The sequence below is a fragment of the Rhipicephalus microplus genome, unplaced genomic scaffold (genome assembly GCF_043290135.1).
Source record: "Rhipicephalus microplus isolate Deutch F79 unplaced genomic scaffold, USDA_Rmic scaffold_760, whole genome shotgun sequence".
Taxonomy (NCBI): Eukaryota; Metazoa; Arthropoda; class Arachnida; order Ixodida; family Ixodidae; genus Rhipicephalus; species Rhipicephalus microplus.
Genome location: NW_027465316.1, coordinates 2,197 through 22,155, shown reverse-complemented (window position 1 = coordinate 22,155; position 19,959 = coordinate 2,197). Strand labels below are relative to the sequence as shown.

General features: G+C 45.3%; 1 protein-coding gene across 1 annotated transcript; it reads left to right on the top strand.

Annotated features, from left to right (window-relative positions):
* The first annotated feature begins 10,562 nt into the window (after positions 1 to 10,562).
* On the top strand, positions 10,563 to 16,530 carry LOC119179227 (uncharacterized). The gene is made up of 2 exons (XM_037430296.2): positions 10,563 to 11,058; positions 14,588 to 16,530. The coding sequence occupies exons 1-2, from the start codon at positions 10,598 to 10,600 to the stop codon at positions 16,212 to 16,214; spliced, it is 2,088 nt and encodes a 695-aa protein (XP_037286193.2). The 5' UTR covers positions 10,563 to 10,597; the 3' UTR covers positions 16,215 to 16,530.
* Positions 16,531 to 19,959: the final 3,429 nt, after the last annotated feature.

Below are 19,959 nucleotides of genomic sequence, written 5' to 3'. Positions count from 1 at the left end.
GCCACGAGTTTAGGATCTACATCCACATCTACATCTAAATATGAGGGGTTGAACGACCCGAAATCACTGTATGATTACAATAATTACGAAAGAAGAACTGAAGTAACGTGTTGTATCGGACTAGCTGGTACGGATTCATGGCGAGGCTTAGCCATCAATTAGCGAAACAGGGCACCAGCTGTCCCGTGTATTATCCTGTGTGTCTACTTTTCTACGCGCTATGTCAAAGCCATGAATTAACGAAGGACTACACTCTAACGCGGACGTGTAAGTGCCGCGACCTGACACCAAAGTCAAAGTTGGCTGGTTTTTTGATTGATTGACATGTGGGGTTTAACGTGCCAAAACCACCATATGATTATAAGAGACGCCTTATAGTGGAGGGCTCCGCAAATTTCGACCACCTGGGGTTCTTAACGTGCACCCAAATCTGAGAACACGGGCTTAAAACATTTCCGCCTCCATCGGAAATGCTGCCACCGTAGCCGCGATTCGATCCCACGATCTGCGGGTCGGCAGCCGATTACCTTAGCCACTAGACCACTGCGGTGGCGGGCTGGTTTTTCGAATGACCAATCTGAAGTCACCAGGGGGTATAAGCCACGCATCATGCGGCAGTAGTGTTTATGAACGAAAAAAAAGAGAAAAAATGAAATCACGGAATGTCCACAAAATTAATGACGACGAGTGGGCGGGGCGAAGCAGTAGTATCGTTCGGTGTTAAGGTAAATCACCTGTGACATTGACCACTCACGCGTGTAAGTGAATGGCAAGGCGGTCTACAGTTGTATACAATGTTAATTAGGCATAAATTGCACGTTGTGTCGAGAGTGTATTTCGTCTTGCCTTCATTATTACTTCTGCGTGGTTTCGACCTTGAGGTTGGGCAAAGACTAGGTTGGTGCACGTCACCCTGGTGGTAGTTGGCTGTTTTCTGTCATACGAGATTCATAGCTGAGCATATTGAGACGTCGCATACCGTGCAAGCCAGTCGTCCGTGATCATAACTGTCGTCATCTTCATCGTCATCAGCGTCACCGTCATCGCCATGGCGTATAGTAAATACATTGCATGTGCTGTGCTGTGGTGGCAGAAAGAAAATGTTTGGTCTGGAACGCGCTTGTTATTATCGTCACTAGCGGCGACGTTACTAGCGGCAGCTATAAAGCACACAACTCCAACGTCAATGGACTAGTCTTCACAATGAGGAGCTTCACCCTTAGAAAATAGAATGGTTGTGCTGCAATGCCAAGGCTTGGGTTAGCCTCAAATTCCTTTTTTCGTTCCCCTTTCCTTTCTTTATGTCTCTGCACCCTCATGTATCGCCACCACGGGATTACTGTTGTCATTCATCAGATTAGTGCATAACTACGCCGGTCTCAGCGCGAAAAAAGCACCAGGCGGGGTCGCTTACTTGCAGACACAAATGGCATGGAAGCCAACACAGTTTTTCAGGGATTTCGTGCACTCCAACTGTGTGCAAGCCCCCTAAGAGGCCAGCTGAATCTCGGCTCATCTCCTCCTCACAACTGCTGCGTGGCATCGCCCCAATTGCATATTGTAGACGTAAGAAGAGCCTATAACGGGCTGATAACCTGGTTATTGTCATAACTTAACCTGCCGATCGAAATGGTCGGGACAGCAGATATTTCCCTACGTAGAGTGTCAACGTCTAAAAAACCTGGGAACAGGCTTGCGTAAGTGAGTGGCAAGAACGTGGTTACTCACAGCATTAGAAGGCGCTTAACGCGACAGTGCCAAAGAGTTTTTTTTTTTGCAAAAAAATTGGTGTTGGCGTCGGCGCTATTTGTATCGAGCGAAAAATTAGTCTTGCCTGTGTGCGAAAGACCGAAAAACATGTAAGTCAAACAAGCAATACAAATGTTCGGTTCAAATGACAATCGAATGCAGGTGTCTTGCGTGGCGAGCAGATGTTCTATACTAGAGAACTGCGATATTGATAGCTTGAGCATGACGTCACGGTCGTAGCTGCATGACGTACTGGTTTACCAACATGGTGGCGTTGATGGCGCAAATGCAGTTTATTCAGATCGCGCTTAACCAGCTTCAATGTGATAAGGATGCGACCAGATATTTATTGACCACAGTGTGTAAATAACAGAATTGGCAATCAATAAAAAGATAACATTAACTAGCGGTGTCGTAAACCTTGCGTGTCCTATGCGGTGCACCAACTTGGTGGATTCAGCGACGCCAGTGCAAGCTATATATTCTTTGAAGTTGCGTCAGGAACAAATTCAGTATAAATAAAAAGCAGTGAGAAAACTCTTGCTAAAGTATGAAATATTCGTAGGTAGAAGGTTGGATTCGCGCAACACGTCATAAGGCTTGAATCGCCAACGTAGGAGGGTTTTAAACGTCCGCTTCTTACAAAGCGCACGCAAAATGTTGATATTTTGCAGCAGTGAAATTGTGAGCAAAATGACATGCTTGGTATGTTGCACCTTAAGGGCCCATAGTGGGCCCTTGGCTAATTTCAAGAAGGAGGACATACAACATAGTAGATACTTGTTAACTGTGATGACAGCAAACATTTTAGGATAAGTTGAAACGCCATTCCTACACGTGCAAGCGTTTGTTTGCGTGCTGCACCGTGTGGGTGTACAATGAGTACCGGAGCCAGTAGAACAGCTGCAAAAGCGATGGGCACAGGGTCCTCTCTTTCACGTTGCACCATAAAAGGCGAAGCTCAAGCGGCTTCAATGTTTCTTTTTCCAATATGATTTTTATGAGTAAAGGAAAATGGTTGATGAGTACACTCAGTAATACTTACAAGCCATCAAACATGGGAGCTGCAGGCTCCGAACAATATCAATCAAACTTTGTTTGAACTTAGTTCGTAGATATTCCCAAACTAAAGAATTAATAGCAGAAACACAGACCTCAGCCCACAAAGAAAAAAAGACACACACAAGAGCACTGACTATCATCGGCTTTATATTCTTAGTTGTCAATGAATATTCATTTCCAAGAAAGCTTTACCGGGCATGCGTACAGAACAAAAATTTTAGACAAGTGAAACAGTGATGAAAAAGACACAGCGACTTGAAGAACCAAAGACTCAGGGAACACGCACGAAAAAGAAATCAGAATGCCGATAAATAGGTTAATCTTGGTGCTCATATTAGCTCTTGAACCAGCTGTGAATTCCACCCTGCCGCGGTGGTGTAGTGGCTAAGGTTCTCGGCTGCTGACCCGCAGGTCGCGGGATCAAATCCCAGTTGTGGCGGCTGCATATCCGATGGAGGCGGAAATGCTGTAGGCTCGTATGCTCAGACTTGGGCGCACGTTAAAGAACCCCAGGTGGTCAAAATTTGCAGAGCCCTCCACTACGATGGATCTCATAATCATATGGTGGTTTTGGAACGTTAAAGCCCACATATGAATCAATCAGTTATGAAGCCCGATTAGAACAGACATTGATCTTAGGCAGAAGCCAAAATGAGCGTGCGCGGCTAGTTTTGAAAGCCTTTCACATTACCAAAAAAGATCGTCTATTTATCAGCGATAGCTCCTTGACACTGAATTCACCTGAACACCATTTCTTGTCCTCGCGTATCTCATTCACTCTTTTCAGCACTGTATCACAAGTGCAAAACTTTAACTGCGCATGCGTGGTAAGGCTGCCTTGGACAGTTTTATGCATTGAAAAATGAAGGAATTGATTTATATGTGGGGTTTAACGTCCCAAAACCACTATATGATTCTGAGAGACGACGTAGTGGAGGGCTCCGGAAATTTAGACCACCTGGGGTTCTTTAACGTGCACCCAAATCTGAGCACACGGAAAATGAAGGAATAACTATATCCAAAGGCTAACTGTTCGACGAATCGTGATCATCGGCACGTTGATGTGCTTGTCTTGTTTTCTATTATTCATCATGTTTTTTTTCCGGCTTACTGTGTGATTATCTGTTTTGTAGAAAAGAATACCTGGCTAGACATTCGTGCAACGAATTAGTTTGCAATTAAGTTTTCTTTGGGGACACTTCAGTTGTCTTCACTTGCGTGGATTCATTCCCGTGTGCTGGAAGAAAAAGTAGAGCCTAGTATTATATTGCACTACATCTGAGCAAGATAAGCTCAGGAGAAAAAAAAAGGAGGCGCCTGCTTAAGCAACGTTTAGCGTGTACATCTCAAGTACTATTTCTAGGTTGGTGTATGTGACGCATAAGATATTGGTGAAAGTCAGAATGTCGAAGATTGCGGGAAACCTTAAAATAAGGCGTTGGTTGTTTCAGAGGTATAAACCATGATTTTAAAGTGCCATTGAACTTGAGCATGTTGTTGATTAATTCAATCATTTACCGACAGACAGACAGACAGACAGACAGACAGACAGACAGACAGACAGACAGACAGACAGACAGACAGACAGACAGACAGACAGACAGATAGATAGATAGATAGATAGATAGATAGATAGATAGATAGATAGATAGATAGATAGATAGATAGATAGATAGTGAAAAAGTATTCACAGTGCGTTCACACTCAAATTATAGACGATATTCCGTTTGACATATAAGCGCCGCCACCTGGGGCTCTCAAACGAAAGTTTTATGTGCGGAGCATTTCATTGGGTCGTGCTCTTGTATGCTGCCGTATGCTTTTGTCGGAGCTGGCGTAAGGCACGCGAAATTACATATTGCCGTTGTGGTGATTTCGCGCAAAAAATGTCTGCTTTCTCGTGCTCGTCGAGCGTTTGATAATGACGTTCATAGAGACAAATTAGAAAGAAAAATAGAAATAGACTTAAAGAAGAAAAAGAACAGAGAAAGACAGGAAGAGAGAGGAGGAAAGAAAGAGAGAAAATCAAACGGAAAGAAGGTTGCCCTATTCGCTTTTGCTTCAGGCTTGGCGTCACTATCGCGAAGAAGACTTATTTTAAAGTTAGGAGCACTTCAGGGGGCTCGGCCGTTGTATGCTGTAATGCGATGTATTATGCTGTCGTCGTCACTTGGTGTAACACTCCATGTGTGGCATATTTAGTGCGCACTGGCTTCCGGAAGCCTTCTTCCTTTTTGTCTTGGAGTCATCATCACGAAAAAAAAAAACTGCGCGTTGCGTAACGCATGCTACACAACGTATACAAATATTTTAAAAAAGGAGATGGTAAGTACGAATTAGAATGACAGGGGAAAAATAGGAATGAAAGTAAAACAAGCAAAAAGAGAGAGAGACATAGAAAAAGAGGAACAACAAAATGGAAGTACTAAGGAAAAAAAACTGTCAAGGAGACAAAGAACTCGAGAGAGGAGAAAAATATAAAACGGAAGAAGAGGAAACAAGGATGTCAGCTCCAATCTCTTATTCAAGCTTGGCCCACCTTGAGCAAAGCTTCCGAAATTTTTATACACATTTATCGCAATGTGAGTCATTGGGATCATGAACTGTGGAATCGACCAACCTGAATCTCGTCTCCAAGCACTGTTTTTTTATTTCTAAATTTTAGCGAAAAAGTTAACAGTTTGATATGGCGGCTCCGTAACTCGTTCGTAAAAGCAGTTTAATAGCGATAACACCTTTGGTTTAACGTCCCAAGGCCACAATATGATTATGCGAGACACCGTAGTGCAGGGCTCCGGATATTTCGACCAACTGTTTTTATTTTTTAAGGTGCACCATATATAAGCAAACGTGTACGCTTCTATCAAAAATGCAGCCTCGGCAGCTAGGATTCGAACCCTCGGCCTTCGCGGTGAAAATATTTTACAGCACGCTGTTGCTGCTGTGAAGTTTCCTCCTGGTACTAAACCTTCCTTTCACTTTCAGCGTCATTGTGCTGTTGCGAATCTCCATACACTAATTTATTATAATATGATCTAGGGTTTTACGTTCAAAAACCATGATATCATTATAAGACCCACCATAGAGGATGGCTTCCGAAAATTCTGACCATTTGGTGTTCTGTAACGTGCACCCGACTTCGCACAGCACAGGGGCCTCAACCCTCTCGCCTCTATTGAAATGTGACCGTCATGACCGAGATCAAACACGCAACCTTCGAGTCAGCAGCAGAGCACCATAATCAATGATTCACCGTGGTGGACAACTCGGCATGCCAGTACTTACTATCTCCACGTTGTGTATATCGAAATTCTGCACCAGCAGCCATACGAAGTCGTTGCCGGGTTTCACGCTTTGCGACTCCCACGTGGGTCCTCGGTCGGAATTTATCTGGACCACGCTGACGCCGATGGTCAGCAGAAAAGTGAGCGTCTCATCCGGATCTTGGTGCTCTTCGAAAACGTGGTAGTCCGCCTGGGTAGGTCCACCCTTGACGTCCTTTTCGAAGCCCAGTAGAACTCTGCGCCCGGTGTTTTAGACAAGAGTGGCACGAATGAAGTGGTAAACCACATAATGAACGCAGTTTCCTTGCTTTAGCTAATCTTTCATTGCAGAATTGCACAAAGTTGGGCGAGTTAATTTGTGTTCATAATGAAAGGAAAAGGGGTGCAGTACTCTAGAACGAGTGCAAAGAATGATATCAAGAAAGGACATGCGCTGTACTGATAGCTGAAGTTTTTATTGAAAAAACGTTCCTGGCCCCGTCGTGATGTTCTAGTTACTTAGGTACTCGGCTGCTGACCCACAGACAGCCGAGTACCTAAGTAACTAGAACACCAGCAGGGATCAAATCCCTGCTGCGGCGGCTGCATTTCCGATGGAGGCGAAAATGTTGTAGGCCCGTGTGTTCAAATTTGTGTGCCAGTTAAAGAACCCCAGGTGGTCGAAACTTTCGGAGCTCTCCACTACGGCATCTCTCATAATCATATATGTTGGTTTTGGACGTTAAACTACACATATCGATCACCCAAAAAGTTCGTTTTATGCAACCAGAATCGTCGCACAAGTTGACAAAAATTGTTCAAAGCAAGCAAAATTGCGATAACAGTAGGAGCATAGTGTTTTTCAAAGAGATATAGATTAGGGAGAACTGCATTTGTTATGTTCCTTCATAGCGGATGAGTTAGTCAAACTATTTAGGTGAGAGGATGACAGGCTGCTGGCTGACTCGTTTTTCTTATTTAGTTATGTGAAGCGTTCAATTATTTCTGCTCTTTTTGTTATCGTGATGCCATGGCGGGATGGTGGTGTCAATAAAATGGGAAATACATCCACGTTAAAGACAACAAGCGGCCAGGTTGGAGGTAAGATTAGATGAGGAGAGGGAGCGCCAGTATTCCTGCAACAATGCATCGACGCACACTTGACCACGCGATCACATAAACACAACCTAGCTTACAAAGTAGATACTTGTGAACATGATAAGCCTTGCATTCGGATTTTACAAACAGACGATATTTGTTGAAGGAGGTAAACTAATCTACACTTTTGTGAGGCTGACATTTAATTAATCTCGGCTGATTTGGAAACATTGGTTAGTTCATGAGGAAATCGATGCAGATATGGCGCTAGAGAGAATTTAGTGATCCAATTCACACAATCGTCAAAAATTTTCTGTATTCTCAGCAGTGTGTATTTGTCTTCGAAAACGTGGTAGTTTGCCTGCGTAGGTCCACCCTTTACGTCCTTTTCGACGCCCAGCAGAACTCTGCGCCCGGTGTTTTAGACAAGAGGGGTGTAACTTTTGACTGAGTGGTATAAAAACACATATGACTAAATAACCATTACTCTTTCAAGCAAACGAGCTTCCCATCCACAAGCTATCGAAAGGAACCTTCTTTCAAAAGGGTTGTTTCAAAGGGTGCTGTTCATGAGCATGCAATTTTTTTGGGACGAAGCTCCTTATTGTCAGGGTTTTTCGCTCCTCCATATGTATGTATGTATGTATGTATGTATGTATGTATGTATGTATGTATGTATGTATGTATGTATGTATGTATGTATGTATGTATGTATGTATGTATGTATGTATGTATGTATGTATGTATGTATGTATGTATGTATGTATGTATGTATGTATGTATGTATGTATGTATGTATGTATGTATGTATGTATGTATGTATGTATGTATGTATGTAGCACCGATGGCACATACCAACTCTAGAGTGGGTATGAGCCGCAGGAGTTTCGAGATGGGAGATGGCGGTACTTGGAGTGTTATCTAGATGGACGCATGGATGGACGGACAGACAGGCTAGCAGACGGATGGACAGATGGACTCATGAACGGACAGATGGATGAACGCATGGATTGATGCAAGGATGGTCGTGCGGACGTTCGGAAGCAAGAACGAGCGGACGGATGGCATGTATGGTCTGACGGATGCTTCGCCCCACTCATCATCATTCACTCCATGGATATGCTGTGGTTTTTTTCTTTTCACGAAGCCACCTATGTTTAAACATGAACTACTTTTGATTCCATCTCACTTGGCGCGCTATGAAACCGAGACTTTTGACTGAGTGGTATAAAAACACATATGACTAAATAACCATTACTCTTTCAAGCAAATGAGCTTCCCAGCCGTGGTGAATGAATTGTGAGCTACGTATAGCAACAGAAAAAATCAAGATGCAAATGTTTTGTCAATGCTCTTTTACTTGGTCTATCTGAGCAAGCGAACTTACAGTGAAACACCAGCCGTCAGTAATTAGCACGGTGTAGGGTATAAACAATAATACCATAGTAATTAGGCACACATTTTCGGAAGAAAGAACTGGATGCGGAACACCAGCGTCGGGAGTTGAACGCATGCCAGAAAAGAACAAAAGTAATAGAATATATCAACAGAATAGAATCAACAGTATACATAAAAAAGAAGCATTAAACTGCAGGTAAACTCTAGAAGAAAAAAAAGAAAAACAATAACTGATAAAGAGAATGCAGACGCAGAGAAAACACAATCGAAAGAATGCTCTGTAGCTCCTACAGTTATGAAAGGGGGTGGAAGCAGCTTCGATTTTTTGTTCCACACGCCTTTATTAAAAGAGTCAGGCTGCAATGAATGCCGCAAAAACAATTTTCCTATTTTGAGCCCAATAAATGGCCATGGTACAGTGAGGCATAAACTTGCGATTTTCAGCACACACACACCCACACACAAAAAAAACCCCGCTAAAATCTTCCAGTGCGTTTACATATTGCAAAAATGGGCAGCAAATGAATGCTCCAGTGTAAAATAAGAGTTAGCAGGTACTGGTTCTGAACCGCCTACCGTTGACGGTGTTCATGAAAGCGTCAGAGGTATGCGCCTGATAAATGTTACTCAGCTTCAGTATAAACCTGCAATATAATTTGCTGAACGCCAGATGCACAGCTGTGCAGAAACCGCAATGCAAGTGCCCTACTGCATAGTTACAGAGAGGGCGGTAAAAAAAAAGGGCGCGTTTCAAAATTAGATCAAGAAAACGCAGCCACCGACTGACCAATATCTGGTGTTCGTACGTGGGCAAACCAGAATAAAATGACGAGGCACAGCCAGACGCCGCTGTCCTAATTATGAAGGAGGAAGCACGGCAGCCATGTCTTGAGGCCCGTTTACTTAGTGGCACGTCATGGAACGCTCGCGGTCGAAATTTCGAGAGCCCTCCACTACGGCGGATATGTGGGGTTTTACGTCCCGAAACCACGCTATGATTATGAGAGACGCTGTAATGGAGGGCTCCGGAAATTTTGACCACCTATGGTTTTTTAACATGAGCCCAAATCTGAGCACACGGGCCTACACTATTTCCGCCTCCATCGGGAATGCAGCCACCGCTGTCGGGATTCAATCCCGCGACCTGCGGGTCAGCAGCCGAGTATCTTAGCCACTAGACCCCACGGCGGGGTGTCCTTCACAACAATGTCTCTCATATGTATGTCATGGTTTCGGAACGGTAAATCCTTACATTTATCATTACGGCATGCCGCACTAAAACGTTTACGTGCGCTGACATCGGGCGATACACTGGCCAGTAGCACCGAAACCTGAGCTCCGCAGGCGAGCCCACCATTGATAGCTTGATTGATTGATTTGTGGGGTTTAACGACCCAAAACAACCATATGATTATGAGAGACGCCGTAGTGGAGGGCTCCGGAAATTTCGACCACCTGGGGTTCTTTTACGTGCACCCAAATCTGAGCACACGGGCCTACCATTGATAGCTTAAATGTGAGGTCATCGATGCACAAGATGCCTGTAACGTGGCGGCTTACGTGACGTCGAGTCAGCATAATCACGCGGTGATTAACTCGCTTCAGCCTGATAGAGACGTCGCTCGAACTTTATCGGCCTCCGTACACGAATAGCGAATAAAGCAAGATGTCATGTTTTGATGACACCAACTTGCATCACTAAAGTTTCGCGTGCCGCCAAGTTCGTGCTCTGACGTGACGTTTCAGTGACGTCAGTGAAAGCCATCTATTCTACTGATGCTGACAAGAAAAAACGAAAACAAGGACGCGCGGCTATGATGGCTCACGTTATGCTGTGATAACATGTGTGTTATACGTTTTAATCTCGAACATCTTATCTAGACAGACTACATTTCTTGCTTCCAAGCATACGGAGGAAGAGCAGGTTTTCTTTTTTTTTCGGTATATAAGGTCTTGACAAGACACAAAGTGGTTTTATTGCTCAATCGCCGTTGAAGGGTGCAACACCCACGACGAAAGCGAGAAGAATGGCCGACCAGAAAACCGATGACCACGATTCCCTGGATAGCGATTGCCGTGACATCCGATCTCGTTTTCCAGGACTGGAAGTATTTTTCCCGTGCGCTGCAATAAGTGGCATAGATCACGAAACACCGAACGAATGCTGTCAACTAATCGAACAGCTGGCCATCTGGAACCAGGCCCTCGGCTATTCTGGTTTTCAGCTTCGGGAGATTACGGTTCCCGGAGAAGTCTCGCTGGTACGCGCGGCCCACGAAGGAGACCAACAGGAACTTCGCAGCCGGGACGCCAGACTCTTGTTCTACTCCCTGTTATCCCAGCACCGGTGTGTCGTAGGCCTCGATCTCGACGACGCCCTGGTCGAAGGAAGTGGGCTCGGAGAGTGCCGAGACCGAGTGATCTGGACGCTCCAACAAAACAACAGCTTGCGGTCGCTAAGCCTCGCCAGTATATTCAACGACTACAGGTAAGCGTGGGTATTGACGAGATCATTGGGGCGTCTTATGTCTGTTGCATTTTTTGCCTACGAACACAATTTATAGTGAAAGGTTACAGTATACCGCAGGATAACTTACGTTCTTGTACAGTATTTCAAGAACAGCTCTGCATGTTGACTCTGAATGTGTCATTTTCAACGCCGGTGATTAGTTACCCGTGGCCGCATCTGAGTGTTTCACCACACTGTGATGGGTGCATTGATGGGGGCAAATAGACACCACTATTACCTATTGCACTTTTAATGCACATCTGGTTCTACAGCGTTGCGCGATCCCCTGGCAGGTATTCTTCTTTTTTTTGCTTTTTAGTGTTACGTTGTGCGGATAATGGCTGCCAGCCGGACCACACCGAGTGAATTAGGTTGTCCAATTTTCGTATTCTTTTATATACGTCATTTTGCTTTATTTCGAATAACAGAACTAAAAGACAGGCTTGAATATCGGACTGTAAAAGGTGGGCGCGTGTGAAGCCTAGCCTGATTTGCGGTCCTGTGATAGGGGATGACTCGACTGCTCTGAACGTAGCTTTGCTAACGCTTGATAACAGCGCTCTGCTGTTCTCGCTTCATTTCACGCCCCGCCGCGCTGGTCTAGTGGCTAAGGTACTCGGCTGCTGACCCGCAGGTCGCGGGTTCAAATCCCAGCTGCGGCGGCTGCATTTCTGATGAAGGCGGAAATGTTGTAGGCCCGTGTGCTCAGATTTGGGTGCACGTTAAAGAACTCCAGGTAGTCGAAATTTCCGGAGCCCTCCACTACGGCGTCTCTCATAATCATATGGTGGTTTTGGGACGTTAAACCCCACATATCAATCAATCGCCCCATTTCACGTCGACAGCACATCGTGAAACCGAGGCTCAGCTGGCCACTCCGTCAACTTAACGCGCACTTGCGACTACGTACAGGCAAACATGCGTGTCTGAAGACCACGATCCATAAACGTGCATCGTGACAGCGTGTGTGTGTTTGGACGAGGTATTGGCAAGTTTGATTAAATTTTCGATGTCAAAGATTATCTATTAGACCAATGATACGCTCCCGTAATATGTAGCGGATAGCCAGCTTGCCCAAGAGCACCACATACCACAACAAATATGTCCCGCTTTTATATTAGAGCATCAATTCTATTTTTTTTTCTCTGTAGGTCTGCATCATAGAAATGCAACCGACACAGCAGTTTATTTTTCTACTGACATGATGCGATTGCGTATGTTCAGTCGCTTTCGAATTACCACTATTGCTCTATATTGGAACACTGGTAAGCATTGGCATGCAGGAAAGGCCTGAAGTGCGTAGTAAATGAAATTTATTTATTTATTCTATTTATTTGACTATACTGCAGCCCAAGTACAGGGCCATAGCAGGAGAGGCTGATTAATACAGGACGAAAACAACACAGCCAAAACAATAATATAAAACTGGAAGACAGGAGAGCATTATGCAGAAAAGCAACACTTTGCATATTACAAAAAAGAACTTGCATATATTCGAAGTGGTTAGTAGCGGCATCAATGAAATATTTCAATGGCAGTGAGCCAATCCTCTCCGGCAGGGAATTCCAGAGTTCTATAGTACATGAAAAAAAAAACTAAATTTGATTGTTTGTACGAGCAAATGAAGACTTTAAGTTCAAGTTGTGGGAGCTGTGGGTGCAAGCTACATCTATAAAATCTGTTGCTACCGCCAAGGATGCCAATGGAAGAGTTGATAAGCGTATATAATAGTTTTAATGATTAGGTATACTGTAACGAGAATGGAACGATACGATGTTTAGTGATTGCAGGGCCTAAGAGGGTGAGAAGTTGTGGCTATAGTCACGGTATATGAAATCGATGACTTAACGTTGGACGCTGTTAAGGATTTTTAGGTCACCTTGTTTGTGAGGGTACCAAACTACAGGTGCGTATTCTAAGGTAGGCCGAATGAACTTCTTTTGCAGTAGTAGTTTGCTACCGCGGGGGGTGATTTAGCCAAGCATGGTGCAAATAAACAAATTGTTTTAGAGCTTTTCCACCGATGTGTTCAAGGTGGTTAGTCCAGGACAGATTTTTTTGTAAGAATCACACCTATAGATATTTATAATATGACACTTTCAAGTTGTGTACCATCCAGATAATAATGAAATGAAAACGAACTCAGCCCATTGGTAAACGTCATGACGACTGTTTTAACACAGTTGACGTTCATCTGCCATGTTTTGCACCAAGTGCTGAAAGAAATGAGCGATTGTGAAAGATGATCTTGAACTGAATTGATGGATTCGTACACTACGCAATCGTCAGCATAGTCCTATCTTAGATGAAATCAATTATATATGAGGAACAATAGCGGGCAAGCACTGATCCCTGCGAACCACTTGACGTGACGTCAACAAGGGAAGGCTCTACTGAATTAAAAGAAACAAATTGTGAGCGATAATGAAGGAAACTGGTGATCCAAGAAACAAGGCGGTTATTATTGAGTATGATGTGTTCAAATTGAAATGATGTGTTTTTGAAGACAGTGCGATTACGTGTCTGATCCGAGATTGACACGAAACAAGTCTGAGATAATAGGGATTTTCAGAATAGCGCACCGCGAGCCCTTGCGACGCGGTCGCTGCCACTGCGCATGCGTCGTAACGCGAGTCGGCGTTCGCGGACCGCACGCACCAAATCCGAAATTGCGTGTGGTAATGGCAGCCCGCATGTGGCCCGCAAACGCTGGTTTCGAGGCTATGGTGTCGCTGCGATCGTGCGTTGCGGTTCGCAGCAGAGCAAACGCTATTCTAATGCTCATATGGCGCCCGCAACGCCCGCAGCGCTTGCAAACGGTATTCCAAAGCTCCCTAAAGACCTTGCATCACTTGAGCTGTGCTGCGTGTGCTGTTGTACATGTCGTATCTAACTTGCGTTTGCAGTTGACCGCTATGAAGCACCTAGCCCAGCGACATAGTTTGATACCTTTCTGTGCAAGCGCAGTTTTGGCTGTCTGAACGGGACCGTGTTGTCGTATCGTTAAGGATTGGCTGTGAGCACGCATTAGGTGATTCACTTGTCTAAACTAAATGAGAACAGTAAGTGGAAGGCACGCAGCTTCAAAGAAAAGACCTCTGAAGATTACAATACGGCTCGAATGATAATTCTGAGTGCAGGTCCGTGTTCGGGCAACTCTTTTTTGAAGCTTAGCCTACTCGCAGTTAGCAACGTAAGATTCATTACATATTGCCGCAGAAATTGTCGGCGCTTAAGTCCTACGTACGCAGGGCTCAAGCGCTGCGTATTCAGAGCCTTCGGGTCGGCAAGCTTAACAAAAACATCCTGTAGCATGACCTGGTCTGGTTTGACTTCTGCCAGCTATGAAGTTGTGGGTGCTGTTTCTGAAATAGTAGCTTGGCATGCTCTTGTTTCTAAACACTTTACCCTTTTTCACGCAAGTCATTGCGTGTGATTTGAATTTAAGTGTGTTGCACGCAGAACAAATGCTTCCTCTTAACACTGTACCCCTACCGCTCTCCTTCAGATTCATCCAGGAGGACTTGTTCTCGGCAATCGGCGCGGCGACGCAACTGCAACGGCTGGATATCACTGCTACCGGAGAAGTGGGGCCTGGCCTGACGGATTTGCTTTGCTCTCTGCTGTACGAGGCGCGTCTGTTGACTTTGTCCATTCTGGGGCTTCATTTCAACGAACAAACTACCGAGCTCCTGCTGGACGCACTGCGGGCGAATACCACACTCGTTGAGCTATCTTTGCACAGCAGCGTTTTGTGGTGTAAAAACTTGGCTGACGTGCCAAAGTTATGCAGTTATCTCGCCTCTAAGGCTTCGCTGCGGCATCTGACCTTAGGCGTGACCCACTGGGAGCCTGTGGAGATGTATAAAGAGATTGAGCATGTGTTGGTGGTGCTGGCAAAAAGCGGCAACTTGCAGACGCTGAAGCTTTCTGGCTTTCTCCTGGATGGAAACTGCGCATGCGCGCTGTCCCGACTCGTGGCCCAACATGGCGGACCGCTGCGAGAACTTGACATCGGTGACTGCAGGTGGACATCGGATGGTTCAGCAAAGAGTGATGACGATGTGACGGACTGGGACCAACCAGGGACCTCCTCTACTGTACCGGTCCACGCCTGGCTGGCGCCATTCGACGATATGACGCAGGTCACGCTTGTGTCCCTCTCGATCAACCTCGAGGGCTGGAAGCCAGACGACTACACGGTGCTTTTTTTCGCCGCTGCTGTCATCGAGTCCCTCAAGACCATTGTGGTTAGCGGTGTGTATCTAAGCGCACTACCGCGAGTATGTCGCACGATTCGTGATGCAGGAGTGGGCGAAAAGGTCCACATGAAGAACGAATACGTGATCAGTCCGGTGACGCTCACTTTGCCCGAAGACTGCCGGGAGCAAATTAACCACATTGTCGTGAGTTCATACATTGATCGGAGCATGGACTTGTTTTGCAAGAGCGTACAGTTCATGTCTTGCTTCCACAACCTAAATACGCTAGGACTCTTCCTCTCCCAAGAAGTTCTTGACGACGTTCCTACCATGAGGTCGTTGTGTAGCTACATAAAAGCTGCCACTCGGCTGAGGGAGCTCGAACTGGGAGGCTGCCATGATCCGCACCTTCACGACTCTCTTAGGGCAGAAAACGAACCCCACAGCCTACTCCTGGACGTTGCCTTCTCCAACCAGGGCCTACGAGCTGTGAGCATTAATCGCGTACACTTTGGCGAGGTCAACATTTGCTTCCTGGTCCAGGCGGTGTTCTCCAACGAGACGATTGACCAGCTCGACGTATCTTCGTCGGACAGTTCGGAGAATGAGGAGTTGTTGCGACTCTTTGCCGCCGGTTTCGAGACCAATCAAACCCTGTTGCGTATTCGCCTTCCTAACTGTGGCGGTGACTATAGCGAAGTCTTGAGAAGAGCCAACGTCGAAGCCATTATGAGTCGTAACGTGGGCTACGTCACGTGCGCCGCGCACTATGTGGCTTGGAATACGGACCAGAGACGGTGCATGAAGGCGCTGCTATGTGTCTCGAAGAGCCCAGCACTCATTGACAAGGTTAAGGAACTCTTGCAGCTTGATGAAGATGACGCGAAAAAATTGGTTGTATCTCGGTTGTCTGAGGCGTCTACAGTTAGATGAAGTTTTTAATACAGTCACATTTCTTTAGCAAGTTCAGTGTGTTGTTAGACAAAGAAGCCCGCTATGCTTTCTGCTGTTTTAAACGTGATTTGTCATTTCGTGTTTTTGGAGTGCTCCTGTAATGTGTGATGTGCATTGCTGTATTGTTTATGTTATATCGTACCCTGTTGACAACAGCCCATGGCTCGGAGCAACGATCTCCATTTTCACTGTAATCTGTACTGGCATCTCTCATTGTTCGCGTGTCACACTTTTTAGAATTGACGATGGTGCAGATTTTTAAATACAAAATAAACGCACTCAGTGCTCTCACTAATCTTGCTTCTGTACTTTTTTTTTAGAGAAAAAGCACATAATAGACAGGGTGCGCCATCTATATTATAGGTCATATTGTATTGTTTGAAAACTCCATCGCTATGGTACTCGGGGTGACGCTCAATCTATAATTACATTCTACCTTCAACACAGATGTCAGTTCGTAGCCATAGCCAAGAACCAATCGGAGCTGAAATTTGTAATAACAGGCGTCCCACAGGGGAGCATATTGGGTCCGTGCTTCTTCATATTGTACACCGATGTCATAGTAAGTGTTGTCCCATCGGCTAAGAGCGTAATTTATGCAGGCGATACCAGCCTGATTTTCAGAGCGACTTATGTTCTAAAATGTCAAACCGCTTGCACCTATAAGAAAATGACTGACAAGTAATCATCTTTATATTAATGTAGTAAAAACAGTCAAAATTGGCAGATCCCACGTACAGTGGGAGTCGATGATATGCCAAGCACGAATTAGAAATGTTGGTATGTCACTTTAAAGTCAGCACAACGTTACGAGGTGGAGGTAAATGATGACGTGCATAACTTTCGTGTAATGATTATCATGTTTGAATGTGTCGTTTACCCTCATCTATTCACGTCACATGATACCAAATTTGTTATATGTGGAGCTAGCGAAACGGCCATGAGCACGGTATGAGCGTGATAAGTTCTCATGTTCTTACATGACATGCGTGTCAGGATTACCATGTTTGCACAAGTCATATATTTTGTCATCCATTGACGTCACATAACACCAAATTTGGTATATGTGGAACTAGTAAAACGGCCGTGAGCACATCATGAAGGGCCCAATATACTACAATGTATGTTGACGCGCGCGCACACTGGGCACAGCGACGCTACCTGACGCCTGGGGCGAACAGCAACCGTCGGGAAGGCCCGACGTTTGCCCCGCTCACATGATGAGCGTGGAATGTAGTAGTGTTGTTACATGACAGGCATGTCATGATTTTCACATTATTGTCTGTCGCTTGTGTTCGCCATGCAATCATGTCATACTATGCCAGTTTTGCAACATGCCTGGTGAACGAAACCACCGCAAGAGCTGCAGGACCATGAAATGTAAATCATGACATTGATGACATACATACAATGGTATTCATATTATGACTAGTCAAATATGTTCTTCATACAGTCATGCTATGCCGTAGCAAGTTCGGTATCGATACGATTATCGAAATGTCCAGGAGAGCGAAAAGTCGTAGGCGGCTGGATAGATAGATAGATGGATAGATACGCTCAAAGTCGCCGAAGTTCGCTAAAAAATGCTTCGCATTTAAAAGCAATTATGGTGCATGCCTGGGGCACCATAACACGTATATATTCTGCATGTGCGTCTCTTACTAGAAAAGGCATTCACAAGTAATTCTAAGGACCATAGCGCTTCTTACGCTATACGCTGACGATGCAATGCTTGCCCGAAAAGGCATGTGCTTCCAACGCTTTGCTAAGACGACTCGGTGGTGGCAGCTGCCCGTCACCTTGCGTTCTACACCTTATCGCCTCCGAGACGGGTGCGCACGCCACGCGCATCGTTTTGCAAGATATCTGCCAGATAGCGCTCATGTCCCACGTGTTACGTGACTGGATTCGCTCGTTTGCTTCCGCTGCACAATCGAGGCCCTCTAACACAGCGCCTCCACAATACCATTCACTGATTTTCTTGCGCAGAACGTCAAATAAACGTTTTGTTCACTCTCTTCCGACGCAGGACTATCGTATTTCGACTGCATTTGTAGCGTGACATGCAGATACGAGGCCAATTTCTGATCGACAATCGCTCAAGCATGAACCATGAAACTTGAGCAATATTTGTGGGCGCTGCGGACGGGGTTGGATTTTGGCCGTTTCGAGTATCGTTTCCGCAGACAAACAGACAAGTCCGCCGACAGGCAGAAAGACAGACCAAAAATTTTGCGTCGAAGGTCCTCAAGAAAGACCATCATCTTCAAAACACCAAGGACACATATATGGACTCAAACACAAGTCGCCTGCGTGCCAGGGCAGTTATCTCCCACTGAACCACGTCGGCGCTTGGAAGTCTTTTCAAAACTGGCTTTAGGCAAGCTTGATGTGCAGGAAAGGAATCGCCCTAATATGAAAAATGAAGCGCTTTAGAACAGCAAAGTAACAACGAAGACTCGCATAATGTGAATCGCAAAACGAGAGGGACCGGTCGTCGAATGCTATAACGCTTTACAAAAGCTTGATATTACTTTTCGTTTCTGGCATAACTCTTCATCTTCATCAGTCACAGAATAAAACAAGAGCACAAAGTTCTTTGCAAGTAGGCAGCTGTTACAACGCTTCTTCGAAGATTGACGAAGGATGGCATATTGAATGCCTGCCTGTTACGCAGTGATTAGGGGCCTAGTGGGTGCCGTGCGGGTGTGCTTGCAGTAAATACCACAAGTGTTCAAAAAAGGCTCTTAAAGGCCGCTGTTCCAGCTTTCGTCGTGACTGCGCTGTGCATTCCGCGCAGGGCTGGCGATTCTCGGTTCCACGTCACCGTCTCTGAAGGATAGTCGTTCCCCTCAATAGTGCAGTGTCTGCCTTCCTCAGTTGCTGACGTGAAAGTCGCGGCTTCGATGATATTGATTGATATGTTCGGTTTAGCGTTCCAAAACCACCACACGATTATGAGAGGCGATTTAGTGAAGTACTCAGGAAATTTCGACCACCTGGGCTTTTCTATCGTCTCTAACGTGCATCCAAACCTGAGCAGACGGGCCTAAAGCATTTCCACCTGAATCGAAAATGCAGCCGCCGCAGCCAGGAAATAAATCCCGCGACCTGCTGGTCAGCAGCCGAGTGCCTTAGCCACTACGCCACAGCGGCGGGGTTGTCGTGGCTTAGGTCTATCTTTTTGGTGGCTGCTGCACATCGTTGAAGATGAAGTGCTTATAGATGTCCGTGCATTCTGCGACATCAGTCTACTATAAAAGGTCCACAAAAACGAAATTTACGGAGCCCTCCTCTGCGACAGGTCCCACAAACATGTTGGTGTTTTAAGCCGTAAATTCTGAGGAATGAGGGATACCATTAAAAGTGATGCAGGCATTAGGCACCCTGCTTTTAAGCGTGCGTGCTCATTGAAATATGCCATCTTGCAGGCAGGGTAGACACCAATATGTTTTTCCTTACAATTTATTTTGTACACTGAACCGGAAGAAAGACTAGGCTGCGATTAATTCGTAGCGTTTGTGCACCAACAGCAAAAAAAAAGAAAATGATAATAATGCAACGAATGGTGGTGAAACAAATCTACATTTTTCTCATCATTCATCTCATATTTACCCGTTGCACAATTCGAACCAAACAAGGCGAAAAAGTGGGTGACCCAGTCATTCCTTTTTTTAAATTTTCTTTTATCGCTTAACATTCCGTTCAGTATGAAGCTGTAGTA

Excerpts from the sequence above, each read along its gene's own strand:
- LOC119179227 (XM_037430296.2), top strand. The coding sequence starts at position 10,598 with ATGGCCGACCAGAAAACCGATGACCACGATTCCCTGGATAGCGATTGC. Across the intron at positions 11,059-14,587 it reads AGTATATTCAACGACTACAG|ATTCATCCAGGAGGACTTGT; the intron begins GTAAGCGTGGGT and ends GCTCTCCTTCAG.